We start from the raw sequence: 18,641 nt of genomic DNA on the forward strand, positions 1-18,641 counted from the left end.
ATTGTCTGGGGTGTGTGTGTGTGTGTGCAGCCAGGCCAGGCACAGAATCCCGGACACTCTCCAAACCTGGCTGCAGTGTCCTGGGAAACTCAAGACAGCAGCAGGGGCCATAAGGTACCATATGGGGGTAAGAAGATGCCTCAGCAAAAAAAAAAAAAAAAAAAAAAAAAAAAACCAGCTCATTAAACAGAATGGAGAGCAGCTCTGGACCCGGTACTGGCTCCGCAAAGACACAGCTTGAGCTGAGCGTCTTTTTCTGTTCTAACCATCCCAAGGCCATGGCCTGGAAGCTTCTAGCTTCTGTACAATCTAATTTTCCAAGCTGATTCAATTCAGCTTCTGCCCGAGTTGCCCTGCCTGGCCTCATACTTTTGCAATCTGTTCTAATCTTCTGGCTCCTTCTCATGCTCTCGCTTGTCCTGTCTTCACCTGTGTCTAGCCTGTTCTCTCTGCCACCCTTGCCAGCAAAACTGCCACACGCACACCTCTCTCCACCTTGCTGCCTTAAGTAACCTCTTTCCTGTGCTGTATTCGAGAGGGTGGGGCGTGTCCTATGTCTCACTCATTCTGTCCTATCTTTCCCTGATATGTTACTTTATCTGCCCCTCAGTTAGACATTACTTTCAAACATGGCCGCTTCCTTCTAAAACTAACCGTACCTTCTTTGTTAGGGGTTAAAGGTACATACGAAGGGTGTGTCAGTATTCCAGCCAGATCTTACTGTAATCCAGGGCGTGTCTGCATTCCGGTCAGATCATATAGACCTAGGTTTTGGATGTGATCCCTTGCCAAAGTAACCAAATTGCTGGATTAAAGTCCCCATACAGGCTCAGATCTGCTCTTAGACTACAGGAAAAAACTGGCTTTACGGCCAGTGAAATGGCTCAGAGGATAAAGGCGCTTGCTAAGGACCCGAGTTCGATCCCCAGGGCCCACATGGTAGGAGAGAACTGACTCCTGCAAGTTGTCCTCTGACCTCCACAGGCATGTGGTGGTATGCACATGCTTATAGACAGACAGACAGAGACAGACAGACAGACAGACAGACAGACACACACACACACCACCACCACCACCACCACCACCAAAATAAATAAAAATGTAGGGAAAAAAATGGACCTAATGGCCCTCCCTGTTATCTTAGCTATTCAGATGGCCAAAGCAGGAGTATCCAGGTTCAAGGAGAGCCTGGGTACAGAGTAAGTTCAAGCCATCCTGAGAAACTTAGTGAAATTCCATCTCTACCAACAACAAAAGATTCAAAAAGAGGGCTGTGTATATGGCCCCAGCCACAGACCACATGCCTAGAATCCCTCAGTGAAGAGCTAGAGGCATGATTTTAATGGAAGACCACCAGTCTACCATCTCCCAGTGAGGGGCTGACGGTGTGGCCCAGCAATGGAGCACCTGCCTAGAATCCCCCAGTGAGGGGCTGGGGGCGTGCCTCAGCGGTAGAGCCCCTGCCTAGAATCCCCCAGTGAGGGGCTGGGGGTGTGGCTCAGTGGTAGAGCCCCTGCCTAGAATCTCACAGTGAGGGGCTGGGGGGCGTGGCTCAGTGGTAGAGCCCCTGCCTAGAATCCCCCAGTGAGGGGGCTGGGGGCGTGGCTCAGTGGTAGAGCCCCTGCCTAGAATCCCCCAGGGAGGGGCTGGGGGCGTGGCTCAGTGGTAGAGCACCTGCCTAGAATCCCACAGTGAGGGGCTAGGCTCTACACTAGAGCCATCTGCCTGGCAAGTTCAAGGTCCTGAATTCCACCCCTAGCATCACAAAAATAAATTACCAATAAATAAGCCAAGCCAGGTGTACACATCTATAATTCCAAGCATTTGGGAAATAGAGGCACACAGTGAGTGTGAGGCCAGCCTGGCTATGAGACCCTGTCTCAAAACAAGTAACAACGAAAATAAAAACCAGCTGGATGTGAAGGTGCGCACCTTTAATCCCAGCACTCGGGAGGCAAGTGGCACGCACATGTCTGAGTTCGGGGCCCACGTGGTCTATGTAACAAGTTCCAGACCAGCCAGGGCTCCACAGTGAAAGTGTCTCAGGAGATGAAAGAAAACTCTGTATCGTTAAGAGACATCGGGAATACGACAGATCACTCAAGGATATGGGAGAGGGTCCATGGTGAGGATGCTCTGAAAAGAGGCTGCTTTGTCCCCTTTCTGTGGCCCCACTTCACCCTGGTGGGATGCTGGGGAGGGTCTGCTGGATAACTGTACTCACTCATAGCCAAGACATCCACTAGTCTGGGAGCCTGAGGCTTCCTGTATACCCAAACCCTACAGCTATGGCTGCCAGCTACTCCTTTGAGCCCTTGTGCCAGTCCCAGCCTCCCAGCTGCCCAGACCCAAATCAAATCAGGGCCAGGCAAGCAGCAGAAGCTGGCACTCTTGACCTCCAGCTCATTCCAGACTGCTCTGACTCCTCCTGGCCAAGGTCCTAATCTACTTAGGAGAGAACCTGGGACTCCGAGCCAGAGGACCCGGGAGACGGAAGGGAGCTGGGCTGTGGCACTATCCTAAATCCAGCCTGCTCGGCTTACAGGACCCTCCCATCTCCAGGATAGTCTGGGTGAGTTGCCTGCTTTATGTAGGAGCCAAGAGAAGCCTCAGGCCCAAATAGGTTAGGAGCACAAAGGTGAGGGGAAAAAAACGGGGCTGGTAGGCTGGCTCGGTGGGTGAAGGCACCTGCCACCAGGAATGCCAAGTTTGATCCATGGGATTTGGGATTTGCATGGCAGGGGACAACCAGCTCTGTAAAATTGACCTCTGATCTGAGCATGCATCAACCATGGCATATGTGTGTGTGTTCACACAGAACACTAATTTAAAAATTTGATTTTTTTTAACCAATAAATAAGCCAGGTAAAAGTAAAAACTGAATTTTTTTCTTTTACTTTTAACGTTAAGGAATGAAAAACAGGAAGCATGAGATATGATAAACAAATTAAAGGCCCAGAGGACAGGACAGGAGAGGGGAGGGTAAGGGAGAGGAGGGGAGGGAAGAACAGGGGAGGGGAAGGAAGAGGGGAGAGGAAAGGAGGGACCAGACTGGTAGAAGAGAAGACCCAGTCCAAAACAAGTATAGTAGACCACCAGAAGGGATGTGAAAGACCAGTGTGGCGGCTTTCGCCTATGATCCTAGCACTCTCGGAGGTTGAGGCAGGAGGACTGTGAGGTGCAGGTTACCCACGGCTACACAGTGAGACTGGATCTCAAGGCACAAGGACAGGACCAGTAAGGTGGCCTCCTTGTTGGCCTAGGTGCCTGACACAAAGCCTGACAATCTGTGTGGAATCCCCAGGACCCAAGATGGTGGAGAGAGAACGGACTCGCATACATCATCCTCTGGTCGCCACACACATGCAGCGACACTGCAAGCATATGTACACACACATAGTAAAAACAGTATCAAAGAAATCCAACACCCTTGTCTCCGAGGCAGGCGCTGTGGGAGCTGGGCTCACTCACCCTCTCACTCCCGCGCTGTCTTCGGGCCTAGGGGAGCTACCTGCGCCCTCTCCATTCACTCCCTCAGACACAGCCTTGTCAGGCCAGCAAGCCTACAGCCCAGCCTCACTCCCGGGACCCCATCTTCCCCTCTATTTTACTAAGGGTTTGTCTTTTTGTTTGTTTGTTTTTCCAGACAGGTTTCTGTGTGTAGCCTGGGCAGTCCTGGAAGTCTCTCTGTAGAGCAGGCTGGCCTCGAACTCATAGAAACTTGCCTGTCTCTGTCTCCTGAGTGTGCCCAGCTACTATGGGTTTTTGTGACATAGTCACAAAAGGTTGGCCTCTAAATTGAATGTAGCCCAGGATGACCTTGAACTCCTGATCTTCCTGCCTCTACCTCCCAGGCACAAAGTCCGGCTCTTCTACTTTCTCAACAGAACCAATTGTGATCTGAAATGACCTGTTTACACACTTCGTGATGGATTTCTTTTAACTCCTTGAGGCCAATCACTGTGCCATGGGTACTGACTCAATCCCCACAGCCCAGAATCTCTGCGAGACTTTTCAGGTATTCAACACCTAAGGAAATAACAGTGATTCAAGTTGCCTGGAGCTCCCTATGAAAGGTACAACTTGGAGCTGGACAGATGGCTCAGCGGTTAAGAGCACGGACTGCTCTTCCAGAGGTCCTGAGTTCAATTCCCAGCAACCACATGGTGGTTCACAACCATCTGTAATGGGGTCTGGTGCCCTCTTCTGGTGTGTCTGAAGAGAGCGATGGTGGCGTACTCATATGCATAAAATAAATAAGTTAATCTTTACATTTTAAAAATAATTTAATTTAAAAATATTTTAAAAGAAAGAAAGAAAGAAAGAAAGAAAGAAAGAAAGAAAGAAAGGTGAAACTTGAACAGTCAGAGAAATGGTTCAGTAGTTTTGGGGGCTTCCCAGCTCTCACAGAAGACTCCTATATCCAGCTGCTTACAACTGCCTGTAACTTTAGCTCCAGGGCATCCAACACCCATCTTCTTGCCTTCAGAGGAATCCTGCACACGCAGCATTGACACAGATACAGACATACACAGGATTTTTTTTTCATTAAAAACAAACAAACAAACAAACAAACAAACAAAAAACATTGGAGACCATTACAGAAAACCACAACTGGCTAAAACTTTCCCAACAGATACAGCCCCAACACAACTCCTGCACCCAAGGCTCAGGAAACATGGCGGAAGAAGGTTTCGAGAGCCAGGACCGTGGAGTCTTCTGTGAAGTCACATCTCCTAGAACTGGCAGGGAAGCCACGCCCATGCTACCTGAATGATTTGCTGCCTAAACAAGACGACGCAAACAATGACCACACCAGTAGACACGCCATCTTGAAATAGGAAAATCTCGCCAACCTTCATCCTAGCCAAAGGTAATTAATGACTGGTGAGAGAGAAAACTAGCCCGTCCCGAGGATGAGCCCCCAGTTGGTCATCCAATACCAAGCGGTCATCCCTGACATCACAGACATATAAGGAATACTAAATAGATTTAGCAAATTGCATGCATGTCTTTATATGTTTACATATGTATGTACAAGCCATGGATTTTATTTATGTGTTTATGTATGTAACAGTAATAGCCAAAGGAAAGGTGGCCAGTTTGAAAGGAAGTAACTTAGAAGGAAGAAGAGGACATGAGGGGTTGGAAGAAGGAAAGAGGAGAAAAAAAGTGATGTTAATACATCTTAAAGTTTTAAAAGGCGGGGGGTGGGGGCTGGAGAGATGGCTCAGAGGTTAAGAGCACCGACTGCTCTCCCAGAGGTCCTGAGTTCAATTCCCAGCAACCACATGGTGGCTCACAACCATCCGTAATGAGGTCAGATGCCCTCTTCTATGTCTGAAGAGAACAGCAGTGTACTCATAAACATAAATAAATAAATCTTTTTTTTTTTAAGTTTTTTTTTTTTTTTTTTTTTTTTTGGTTTCTCAAGACACGGTTTCTCTGTGTAGCCCTGGCTGTCCTGGAACTTACTCTGTAGACCAGGCTGGCCTCGAACTCAGAAATCCGCCTGCCTCTGCCTCCTCCCAAGTGCTGGGATTAAAGGCGTGCGCCACCACTGCCCGGCCTTTTTTAAGTTTTAAAAACAAAAAAACTTTGCACCTTGGAAGCAGGTTGTGGTGGTAGTAAACCTGTAACAACAGCACTCTGAAGGCTTAGGGGGACTGGTAAGAGTTCAAGGTCATCTTCAAGTCAAAATTTTTAAAAAACAAATAGAGATGTGGCTCAGTTGCTAGAGCACTTTCCCAACGCCATGAAGCTCTGGGTTCGAACCCCAGCCTACACACACTGGGCATGGGAGAGCATGTCTCTAATCCCAGCACCTGAGAAAGGCAGGAAGTTCATGGCTACCCATGGCCCACACTGCAACCCGCAGGGCCGAGGAGATGGTTCAGTGGGTAATACCACCCACTCCATAAGCATGAGGAGCTGAGTTCAAATCCCCAGTGCCTAAGCTGAGTGTGACTGGGCATGCCTGTGATATCATCATTAGGAGATTAAGAGATGGATCCCAAGCTGGCCAGCAAGCCTAGCCAACATGACCTGCTTCTGGCTCTGTCTCAAAAAGAGGAAGACATGGGATGTCCTGCTGGGCTTCTGCATGTGACTGCCTGGGCAGGCCAACACACACACACACACACACACACACACACACACACACACACCAAATAAACATGGTACAATGAAAATACAAAGTATATCCCATCTGGAAAAGAACAAGGAAGACTGATGGACTGCACAGAGATCAGGGGCAGAGCCACAAAACTGAAGACACCCAAGGGGCCCGAAGCCAAGACAGTCAGTGCCAAGGAAGCACAGCCTTGGCAGATGGCCCCAGGGCTCACGCTGCTCGGTCTGCGCTGGCCAGCAGAAGGGAGGGAGAGGTGATCTCAGAGTCTTCTATTCTTTCCCAAGTTCTGGATCAACTAAGCCCAAGTACATGTCTCAAGGACACTAATACCGTTTGTAAGCCGGGCACGGTGACACTCAACTCTTTTAATCCCAGCACTCAGGAGGAAGAAACAGAGAGATCTCTGTGTGTTTGAGGCCAGCCTGGTCACACAGCGAGTTCTAGGACAACCAGGGTTACGTAGAGAGACTCTGTCTCAAAAACAAACAAACCAAAACAAATAAAAACAACTTTTTGAGACTGTTCATGTAGCCCAGGTTGCCCTATAACTCATTATGTAGCCAGGGACTATTATGCTGCTATATAACTCATATCAAGCCAGGACCTTGAATTCCTGATTCTCCTGCCTCCTCCTCCAGAGAGTTGGGATTATAGACCTACACCTTGTTTTATGTGATGCTGGGACTAGAACCCCGGGAGAGCCTCCTGAGCATTCAACCAATTTAACTGCAGCAATTGCCCATTTGTTATATTTTTGTTTTGTTTTTGTGACAGGGCTTCCTGTGTAGCCCTGGCTATCCTGGAACTCACTGCCATTAAAGGCATTTACCATTTTTTTTTTTTTTCTTTTGAAACAGGATTTCTTTGTGTAGCCCTGGCTGTCCCAAAGAAACTCCATAGACCAGGCTGGCCTCAAACTCACAGAAATCCACCTGCCTCTGCCTTCCGAATACTAGGATTAAAGGCCTGCATTCCCCGCCTCCCCACCCTCACGTGCCACATTCTTACAAGGAGACTTGACACAGAACAAGCAACTTGAAAATGAGGCTTGGTCAAAGCCAGATAACTCCTGCCTTTCATCACAGCGCTGGGGGGAGGAGGGGGAATGAATCTGTGATCTTGAGGCCAGCCTGGTCTACACAGTGAGTTCCAAGCCACATAGGGCTACACAGTGAGACCCTTTCTCAGAAAAAAGGGGGGGGGTAGCTTGAAGAACCGAATGGTGACGTGACTTAGCATTCTGTCTCCCCACAGCGTGTCTGTTGAAGGCTTGGTCCCTAGCTGATGGCGCTACTGATGAGTGGTGGGGTCGTGAGGGTACCACATCGGTGACCCATTGAGGGGTCACAGCGGAAAGGGCTAGGAGGAGGTGGGGCTTAGTTGGGGGAAGTGGGTCGCTGGGGCCTGGACTTTGATAGATGTATCTCGTTTCTTCACCCCTCCCTTCTTCTCCCATTTCCCCCTCTCCCTCTCCATCTCTCTTCTCTGCTTCCTGGATGAATGCCATAAGGCAAACATTCTCCTACTTCTCCATCCCCACACCTCCTGGCTCCAAGACCATGCTCTCTGCGTCATATCCAAATGAAAGGAGCCAGCCGACCACAGACTGTGAGACCTTAGAAACTGTGGGTCAAAATAAACCTTTCCTCTGCTTAAATAGTTTCTCTGGGTATTTTACCACACTATCAAAATGATTAACACACATGGCTCCAAGCCAAGGCATGCCAACACCACCAAAGGTCAGCGGCAAGGAAGGAGTGATTCTCCCTGACCCCTCAGAGGGAGCTGGGCCCTGTCTCCACCTTGTCTAGAGGTGCCTTGTTTCTCCGTTGAGCCTCCTTAATCTGAAAATATGACATCCAAGATGCTCCAGAATCTAAAACTCTGGGTGCAGGCTGATACGATGCCACAGGAGGGAAACGTATCCTGACCTCTTGTAGCACTGTAAAGAGTCACCCAAAATTACCTTCAAGAAGGACACAATGGTGCACGCCCGTAGTCTTAGCATTCAGAAGGTTCAGGCTTGCGGATTACCCTAAGTTTGAAGCCAGTCTGGTCTACAGAGTGAGTTCTAGACCAACCATGGCTAGATTACGAGACTCTGGCTCTAAATAAACAAGCAAACAGATTTTTAAAATGTTAGGCTCGGCTGGGCTAGCCTATAATCCAGCATTTAGGAGGTAGAAGCAGGAAACTCGGGAGTTCAAAGGCAGCTTGGGCTATACAAGATTTCTGTCTCAAAAATATCTACCAACAACCAGTGACTCGTCTGGGTATAGCGCCATACTGCTGTAATCATAGCACTTAGAAGGATCAAGAGTTCAAACCCGGGGGCCCAGGGAGATGGCTCGGTAGGAAATTGCAGGTTGCACAAATGTAACACCTGAGTTTGGACTCCCAGCATCCATATAAAAGCCAGGTATGGCAGCCCGCACCTATAAACCCAGTTCTGAGAGGCAGAGACAGGCAGATCCCAGGAGGCTCACTGGCCAGCCAGACTGGCAAAAACCCAGCAAGCTCCAAGTTCAGTGGGAGACCCTGTCTCAAAACAATAAGGAAGAGAAGCGCTGGAAAAGACACCCCAACACGAACCTCTGGACTCTGCACGCACCTACACAGGCGCACGCAGAGATGCACACACGCGTGCACACCCCAGCACGTACACACAGTTCAAAACCAGCCGTAGATACATAGCATGCTCAAGGCCAGCATGGACTACATAAGACCCCGTCTAAGAAACGCCAAAAACAATAAAAAAAAAATAAACAAATAAAATAAAACTACATAAAACCCAATTAGCAGCCAGCAAGGTGACTCAGCAGGTGAAGAAACTGGTAGCGTGTCTCCCGACCTGAGTTCAACCCTTGGGACCCACATGGTAGAAGGCAAGAAGTACCTTCTGCAGTCTGCCCACGGCACCTGCCTGCCCTTCCTCACCCAGTAAGGGAAAAAAAAGGTGTTTTAAAATCATGGGGCTGGAGAGAGAGCTCAGTGATTAAGAGCAGGTACTGTTCTTCCGAAGGACCCTAGTTCAGCTCGCAGGACCAACACTGGGTGGCTCACCACCTGTAATTCTAGCTTCGATAGTCCCTGGCTTACCAAAGCCCCTACTCTCATGTGCACATACCCACACATACATATATACATAATTAGAAATAATAAAAATAATTTATTTTTTAAAAATCAAATTACCTTCAGGCTACGTGCATAAGGTACAGTTGCAACAGGAACCAATTTCTTGTTCAGACTGGCGTCCCGTCCCCAAGGTATTTCGCGATTAGACATGAATATTCCAAAATCCAAGGAAATCCCAAATCTGAGATGCTTGTGGTCTCAAGGGTCTGGCTTGTGCTTCTTGCTGCAGCCTCAGGACCATCCTCACAGGCTCCTACACTGTTCAGCAGACTCACCCCCTTGTTCTCGGGGCCCTGGGACAGACACACAAGGCCTCCCAGAGGCTCAGAACTCCACAAATCGCAGGTCTGGGTCTGCTACTAAACTCCTTACTCCTCTTCCCCACTGGAAACCCCACAAGAGCCACTGGAGAGATCTAGAATCTTCTGGACCCGGGAAAGGTTCTCTGACTCAGTATCACTGTCCTGTGGACCAGAGGAGCAGGTGGTGGCGCCAACGCCGGGAGGAAAACGCAAAAGGCGAAGTAGCACGCACGCCACCCAAACACAGCCTCCGCACCAGCCGCCACCATATGCTTGTGTTTCTCCAAAAAGAAGCCCGAGAGAACAAACAAAAGTCAGCGTCTCCTATCCTGGCTGAGGGGGAAGAATGTTGTTTTCCCCCAGCAACCCACGGTCCCCATTTCCTGTCCTAAGAGCTGCCCAGAGGAGAAGGAATTGCCCAGGGCCCTGAATTCCAGAATCCCCCGTCTGTGTTCTGCCCATAGCAGCGAGAGAACCCTGCCTCCCAGCTCCCCTCTACCCAGGCCTGAGTCCAGGCTGTATGGCCCGAGGGGATTATTTATTTGTTTATTTGTGTGTGGGTGGGGGGGGTGGAGCCAGGGTTTCCCTGACAATCCGCCTCTGCCTTCCCAATGCTGGGATTAAAGGTATATTAACTGTATATTAACAGAGGTAACCACTGTGCCTGGCTACCTGAAAGGGGATTTCCAAGCAATGTCTAGCCGGCTGAGTAGGTTCAGTGAGTAGAGGGTTGGTCTATTTGCAACCACCCAGATTTTGTCCTCAGGACCACAGAAACCAGACACGGTAGCAGAGGCCTAAATTTCTATCACTGGGGTGGAGGCAGAAGAAACAGCCGTTCATGGTCGTCCTCAGCTACACAGCAAGTCCTGCATCAGCCTGAGCTATAAAGAGGGACTCTGTCTCGAATAATTAAGTAGGTTGTTAGAGATACAGCTTGGTGGTAGACTATTTGCCTAGTATTCGTGAGGTCCTGAGTCTGGGTCCCAGCACCACAAGTTTGTCCCCTGGTGCATTTCATAATGGACATATCACATTTCCGGTTGGTAACCAGGGAGCCCAAAGCCTGTGGTGTGAGCTGCCCTTGACGGCAAGGTGGCGAGGGCTTCGGTGTACTGGGTTCTGCAATGGACACAAAACACAGACATGAGCCATGCGATCAGACGCTAAATGCCAGATAAAGGTCTGATGGAATCAAACTTCTTTCGGAAGTTCCCTCAGATTCAGACTATAACAGGAGAGTGTGTGTGTGTGTGTGTGTGTGTGTGTGTGTGTGTGTGTGTGAACTGATATATACCCAAAGCTAAGTGGAATTCTTAGTATATCTTAGGTTAAAGTGTGACTGGCTCTGTAGCACGTTTCCCCACTGGTGGTGATTATATCATAATAGCTCAGACATCTTACTTATCTGGCGTTGATAAAATACCAGACAAGCTCGGTGAGGTGGCGACCATCTTTAGTCACAGCAGTCAGGAGAGGAGGAAGGTAGATCTGATTTCAAGGCCAGTCTGGTCTATATACAGTAGGAGTTCCAAACCAGCCAGGGCTACACAGAGAGTGCTGCTATAGTTAGTTAATTAATTAATTAAGGAAGAGTTAATTAGGACACAGTGTGGAGAAATACAGTCCATCACGGCAGCAGGACCATGCGGCAGCTGGTCACATGGCGTCCACCACTGGGAAACAGAGAAAGGTGACTGCTGGTGACTGCTGGTGACCGCTGGTGACTGCTGGTGACCCCTGGTGTTCAGCTCACTTCTATTTTTTTCTTAAGAACCAACACACCCAGCCTCTTTGGTTTCTTTTGGTTTCTTTTTATTGCATTTATTTATGTGTGTGCACATAAATATACCACAAACAGTGCACCTGTGGAGGTCACAGGACAACTTTCAGCTCATTCACGATGGGTCCTGGGGATCAAACTCAGGTCGTCAGGTTTGGCGGCAAGCGCCTTAACCCACCAAGCCATGTTGCTGGTCCTTGTTTGGCTCATCATTTAAGACACTTTATGAGGGGATGAGAAGACAGTTTAAATGGTAAAGTGTTTGCCACACGAGCATACAGACTGGAGTTCATCCCAGAGGACCCCCATAAAAGGCTGGGGTTGGTGGTTGCCTATCTCAGCATTAGGGAGGCAGAGAGAGGCTGGTCTCTGAGGCTCAGTGGGCAGCCAATACTAATTGGTGAGCTCAGGTCCCAGTAATAGACCGTCTCTAAAAACAAAGTGAGGGGGGCTGGAGAGATGGCTCAGCAGCTGAGGCATTCATTCTTTCGGAGAGCCCAGATTCAGGTCTTAGCATCCGCATGATGACCCTGTACCATCGATATAACTCCATTTCCAAAGGGATCCGACACCTCTGACTTCTTCAGGCACTAGGCCCTCATGTAATACACATATGCAGGAAAAATATTCATACAAGTCAAATAAATGTATATAGAAGAAAAAAATTAAAGACAAAGGTAAGAGGTTAAACAGATGACAGGGAGGTTGAGTATGTGCTGGCCTTGCTGTGGGCCCAAGTTCAATTCCCAGAATCCACGTTGGGTGACTCACAGTCATCAGTACCTCCAGAAATAGAGCATCTGACACCCTCTTCTGGACTTCTTAGACACATGAGTGTGCATATATATTTTTGTTGTTATTATTTTGGTTTTTTGAGACAGGGTTTCTCCGTGTAGCCTGTAGACCAGGCTGGCCTCAAACTCACCAAGGTCCTCCTGTCTCTGCCTCCCAAATGTTGGGATTAAAGGCATGGACCACCACTGCCGACTCAGAGATATCTTTTATGATAGGGTCTCCCACCCAAGTACTAACCAAGTCCAACCCTGCTTAGCTTCAGGCATGTCCAGTATGGGATGGCCAGGGATGAGACAAGGTCTTACTCAGTCTCCTAGACTGCCCCTGAACTCCTGTTGTTTCTGCCTCAGTGCCCCAAGGGCTAGGATCAGAGGTGCGAACCACCACACCTAGCTTAGCTTCTCAGTTCTACAAGTTAAAGACAGCCGCCCAACTAGAGCTGAGGACCGCAGCTAAGACATGAGCCCAACAACTTACAGTGCATTCTCAGCCACAGGCACCGCCTGAATTCATCCCACTGCCAACATCTGGGTGTGGAGGGGCCCACCTACTGTCTCCCCAAGGTCTGAGTCCAGGATTTCCGAGTTCACACATAGCAAGCACGTTGGGAGAATGATTGAAGATGTCAATATCCCTACAGCCCAAGAAGTCCTCATCTTCTGGGAAATATCATCTCAGGTTGGATGGACAGGATCACTCCCACTGACACGTGGCTTCTCAAGAGGATTTCACATAGCACACACTCATCCGAGCACTTGGGAGGTAGAAGATGGAGAATCTGAGTTTGAGACCAGCCTAAGCTAGCTCTACAGTGAGAGAGACTTTTCCTTGGAAAACCAACCGGGGCCAGTGAGATGGCTCAGGGGGTGAAGGTAACTGCCACCAAGCCCAAGGACTATTTGATCTAAGGGGTCCACACAGTAGGAGAGAATCGACTCTCACAAGCTGCCCTCTGGCCTCTCCACGCATGCGTGACACACATGAGCATACAAAAAAATAAAATAAGCACACAAGATGGTCTCTGCCTCCACCCACCCCCCCCAACACACACACAAGCGGCTGGCCCCATTTTTGTGCAGCCTGGCTCAGCAAAAACCATGGCCAAGGTCACAACAGCTCACACTGTCCCTTCTTAGTTAGCCACGATGGTAAATAAAATGAGAAAAGAAATTTTCAACCAATTTAGAAAAACACCTCTTACCCAAGCGTGCTGCAGCAAGCTTACACTGCCAGCAGTTGAGAGGCAGAGAAAGGAGGGTTGGGAGTTCAAGGTCATCCTCCCTGACACAGAGAATTCTGGGGCAGTGTGAACTACATCATTTCTTTTTACCAAAAGATGAACAAGGAAAAGAGGAGAAGAAGAGGAGAGAGAACCACGCCTGAGGCCAGAGAGACGGCTCAGTGAGTAATGGCACCTGCCACCAAGCCTGATGACCCAAGTTCAAGTCCTGCTGAGACTCACATGGTGGAAGAGAATGAACTCCTGGAGTCTGACCTCTGTCAGACTCGCTCTCAAATAAAATAAAATAAATACATGAGCAAATAAATAATAAAATAATTTGTGGAGAAAGAAAACCATCTCTCGGCACTGCTAAGTATGCTTGCAGTGTCCTGATACTCGGCTAGACGTGCCCCTCATCCAACTACCTCCATGAAGGTTCAGCAGGGACAGGCTATGTCTCAAGATCTCTGTATCCTTACCCTGCGTCACACCAGGATTCCACAGGCTCTCCCACGAGCATAAATCTTACATCACTTGCAAACGCAAATTTCTTTTTTTTTTTTCCCCCTTTGATACTAGAGATAGAATCCAGGACCTAAAGACCTATGCTTAACAGGCCAGTGTGTACCACTGAGCCACGCCCCCAGCCCCTCACTGGGGGATTCTAGGCAGGGGCTCTACTACTGAGCCACGCCCCCAGCCCCTCACTGGGGGATTCTAGGCAGGGGCTCTACTACTGAGCCACGCCCCCAGCTGGGAGATTGTGGGCAGATGCTCTACCATAGCACTATATCTACAACATATGGGTTGGTTTTGTCTTGTGACAATATCTCCCTATGTGGCCCATGCTGGCCTCCACCTGTGGTAATTCTTGCTTCAGGCTATGGTTATTTTTGAAATTTGATTTACATTTATCAGTCTATTAGAGGAGGGGGTGCCACATCAAGTACGAGGCAATCAGAGGACGACTCTCAGGAGTCAACGTCTCCTTCCCCCAGATAAATTGAACTCAGTTCGTAGGGCTGATGTCATGCACCATTACCCTCTGAGCCATGTAGCCAGCCCCACAGCCTATAGACTCTTTAAATGAGGGTCTCACTATGTAGCCCAGTTTTAGCCTTGAATTTACAATCCCCCGCCTCAGCATCCCAAGGGCTGGGATTACAGGTGTGCCCCATCATTCATGGGGACATCCTTTCCTTTTCAAGCAGATGTCTTTTAGAGAAACAAACCTTCAGCCTCGTGATTTCAGCACGCCTCCTGTCTGTTCCCTGGAGCCCCGTCTACTGGAAAACACATCAGATAGGCAGGCCAACCTCCGACTCACGCAACATCAGGGCTAGATGTTGAAATGATGAAGAAAGATTCCAGGTGCGAAAGTTCACGATATACAGAGTTCAAAGCCAGGTCAAACCCTGGCCTCGGAAGTCAAACAGCGAGGGAGATGGCAAGATGGCTCTGCGGGGCACAGTGCTTGCCGTGCAAGGATCTGAGTACAATCTCCAGCACCCATGTGACATCAGGCTAGGCGTGGTGGTGCCTCAGTGTTGGAGACAGAAAGATCCCTGGGGCTCAGTGGCTGACCAGCCTAGCTTAACTGATGAGTCCTGGGCCAGTGAGAGATCGTGTCTCAGAGAACAAGGAGATAGCTCAGTGGGTAAAAGTTCTTGCCACACAAGCCTGACTCCTGAGAAGACGTGAAAAAGCCGGCCGCAGTAGCAGGACAGCTAGCCCGGAGGACACAGTGGTAAAATGATGGAGACCCTGACACAAAGGAGAATGGAATAGAGGAGCAATCCAGATTATCCTCTGACCTGCACACCATTACCATGGCCATATACATGACTGTATACACACACACCCCATACACATACACACACACAGGAGTACACACTCATGTATACATGCACATACATGACCATACACACACACATGTACACATATGCACACATGCACACTCTCATGGGCGCGCGCGCGCACACACACACACACACACACACACACACGCATATGCAAGCGCACATGAGCGTACACACTCGTGTACACGTGCACGCATGAGTATATGCACACACGCACACATGAACACATGTGTGTACAAACACGCATGAATGCATGCACACAAACACACACATATTCAAAATTAAAGTAGCCGGTAGCTGAGAAGTTGCCCACTAGAAGTTGCCCTCTAGCCTCCACATGTAGACATACAAACACACACATAACTTTTTTTTTTTTTTTTTTTAACAACTTAAATGTTTAGGGAGATAGCTCAGTGGTTAAGATGTTTACCGTACTCGCAAAAGAACCAGAGAGGAGGATGCTGAGGGGGCGTGGTGGCCCTCCTGCAGTTCCAGCCTTAAAAGACAGAGACAAGGGATCCACAGAGCAGTTATAAAGACTAAGCCGTGTCAGTGAGCTAGCTGACAAGGCGGAAGAGAATGGAAGGAAGGTTTTCAACATCAACCGTGGGTCTCCACCCACGTGCGCACCTACACATGTAAACAAACATATCTACATGCACAGACAACACATAGCTCACATGGAAAGCAGGAATAGTCACATGGTATCTGAGAAGAGTGAGGGACTAGTGACAGTAGGCAAGTGGGCAGCTGGTAAAGGTTTGTTAAAAAAAATTACTATTATGGTCATCACTTGGAATAAATAGTGTTTTCCACTTTTATTTCATTTTAATTTTAGACAGGCTCTTGGTAAGTTACCCAGGCTAACCCTGATCGAGTGTTCTACCTGCTTAGTAGCTAGAATGCCAAGTGTGGGCCACCGCGCCCTGCACAAGTTTTTTTTTTTTTTTTTTTTTTTTTTTTCTCCTCACTCCCACCCTGTGAGACAGAATCTCATTTAGCTGAGGCTGGCCTCTAATTCAGTATGTAGCTAAGGATAACCCTGAACTCTCATCCTTCGGATCCAAGGGCTAGGATTGCGGGCAAGTGCCACCATGGCCAGATGTGGGCAGCGGTGCAGGGAATGGAGCCCAAGGAGGTTCAGGGGAGCACTTCAGGGGAGCACTCCACCAACTGTGCTCCATCCTCAGGCTCCCAGCTGAGTCTCCTGTAGCCAAGGGTAGTCTCTCACAGTAGTGAAAGCTGTGCCCCCCGCCTCCCAAGTGCATGAATCACAGGCACGCAACACCACCCCTTGTGTTACCTTTTCTTTTTGACTGTTTTCTCTTTCATAAACGACCTAAGGCCCCTGCTGTAGGCATGTAACTACCTTGGGAAGCAGAGACAGAAGCTTCGTTCCTTCAAAACAAAATAGGATCCCCGGAGACGGCCCTTGCCTCTAAAGCCCAATGACATGGGTACAATCCCCAGGACCAACATGGAAGAAGGAAGAGAAGCCACTCCTGAAAGCTGCCCTTTGACCTCCATATACATACACACATACAAAAATAGAAGTAATTTTTTTAAAAAATCTTTAAATATTTAAAGATTAAAAACAAGAGACACGAACATCCAGCAGTGTGGCCCCACCCTCAGGACAGGAAAGGGGTTCCCGGGTAAGGCCAAGGATAGGAAGCAGGCACTAGGTTTCAGGTCCGGGATTCATGGCACCTTCTAGTGATGCTGGGGCAGTGGAGTGAGGGACAGGGATGTGTTTCAGGTCTAGCTATTAGAAGTCCCTCCTCATCACAAGTTGAGAATCCTAGGATGGGGAGAACTACATAATCCTAGAGCCCAAGGGTTCAGAGTCTCAGGGCAGGGATCTGAGTCCTTCCCTATGTACTGAGGCTTAGATTCCTCAGAACTCTCTGTCATGTCTCTCCAAGACCCCTACCCCCATCCCCGCAAAGGCCCTGGTTATAGCGGGAGGGGTCCAGCTGCCCTGAGACTGCCCCTAGGAGGGAAGGCCAGGCCTTGGTAAGCAGACAGTTCCTTTGGAGGGTCAGGTTTCCACCAGTTATTTAAAGCCTGGCTCCTGGCTCCTGGTAGGCGACACTGGCAGCCGCCTGCGTGACCAGGATGAGAAATCACAGCGCTATCTGGGACCTGAGTGCCTATGGCAACTGGCAGCGTGGCCTTGGAGACTAATCTCCAGGCAGCAGGGCCTCTCCTGGGGCAGGTTACTGTTCCTCAGAGGGCGGCCTCTGGTTGGGGGATGGAACAAGCCCCTGGCCTAGCAGAGAGGACATCTGGCCAGGTGGAACTTGCCACAACACACACACACACACACACACACACACACACACACACACACACAGGCAACAATAGAAATGGTCACACATGTAGCTTACACACACCACACCAACATGCTTGGGCTTCAAGCTGGGAAGGGACATCTCGATGACAAGACAAGAAAACAGACTCCTGGGATTCAAACCAGTTTTTGTGGTTTTGTTTTGTTTTGTTTTTTGTTTTGTTTTGTTTTGTTTTGTTTTGTTTTCTGAGGCTGGGTCTCAGTCAGCTCAGTCTGGCCTCTAATTCTCGACGTAGCTGACAGGGACCCTGATTCCTGATCCTCCCGGTTTGTCCCCCTAAATGCTGGAGGACAGTCATGTATCACCACATCAATATACATGCTGACGATGGGACCCAGGGCTGGCCGCAAACTCTCTATGTAGCTGAGGATGGCTTTGAACTCCTGATTTTCCTCCCACAGTCTCCCCAGTGCTGGAATTACAAGCGTGCACCAGCAAATATTTGTTCCTTTGACTACGATTGCACTCCAGCCATGGTAGAAATGTGCGGGGTAGGAACATAGTTCGGCTGGCCGAATACTTCCCCAGCAAGCACAAAGCCCTGGGCTCAGTCATAAACTGGACCTGACCTCAACAAACAAAAACCCTCAAAAGACAAAATTAGTGGCAAGCAAGAAGCATAAAATGATGGGAAGCAATGGGGGGAGTGGCTCCCCAAAGGAGATGATGCCAGAGCTGACCTCAGCAATGCGGTCATCAAGGGGGACGCCTGCCCCACCCCAGCCCAAAGTACCCACCTCCCAGGCCACAGAGCAGAGCAGACTTTGAAGGCTTGCCAAATGACTGGCTGCCCAGGAAACTCAGCCGCCAGCCTGGGCCGCCCACGTGTCGCGGTCAGGGTTGAGCAGGGCAGCGGCCTTGGCTGGAGGCTGGGCAAGTGGGTGAGGTGGGGATCAGGGCTGCAGTGATGAGGTGAGGAGCAGGAAGTGGTGGGTGACGACGACGACGTCGACACTCAAGCAAACAGGAACCACACACAGAAGGGCTTAAAGCAGGTGCAATGCCCAACAGGGGTCAGGGTTATGGCAACATGTAAAGCCACCCCGGGGTCAAGACTG

General features: G+C 49.3%; 1 protein-coding gene across 5 annotated transcripts in view; it reads right to left on the bottom strand.

Moving 5' to 3' along the window:
• Positions 1 to 18,641, bottom strand: part of Gtf2ird1 (GTF2I repeat domain containing 1) — a 99,205-nt gene that overhangs the window by 62,474 nt on the left and 18,090 nt on the right. The window contains exon 1 of one of the 5 annotated variants that reach the window (XM_076923108.1): positions 9,326 to 9,971. The exons of 2 other annotated variants lie outside the window; for them this stretch is intronic. In XM_076923108.1, the coding sequence (XP_076779223.1) occupies positions 9,326 to 9,418 (93 nt within the window). In that variant the 5' untranslated portion in view covers positions 9,419 to 9,971. Of the gene's footprint in view, positions 1 to 9,325; positions 9,972 to 18,641 lie in introns of those variants that run through there. 2 more of the 5 variants (XM_076923110.1, XM_076923107.1) reach the window with 2 other exon arrangements.

The sequence above is a fragment of the Arvicanthis niloticus genome, chromosome 24 (assembly GCF_011762505.2).
Source record: "Arvicanthis niloticus isolate mArvNil1 chromosome 24, mArvNil1.pat.X, whole genome shotgun sequence".
In the NCBI taxonomy this organism is placed as follows: Eukaryota; Metazoa; Chordata; class Mammalia; order Rodentia; family Muridae; genus Arvicanthis; species Arvicanthis niloticus.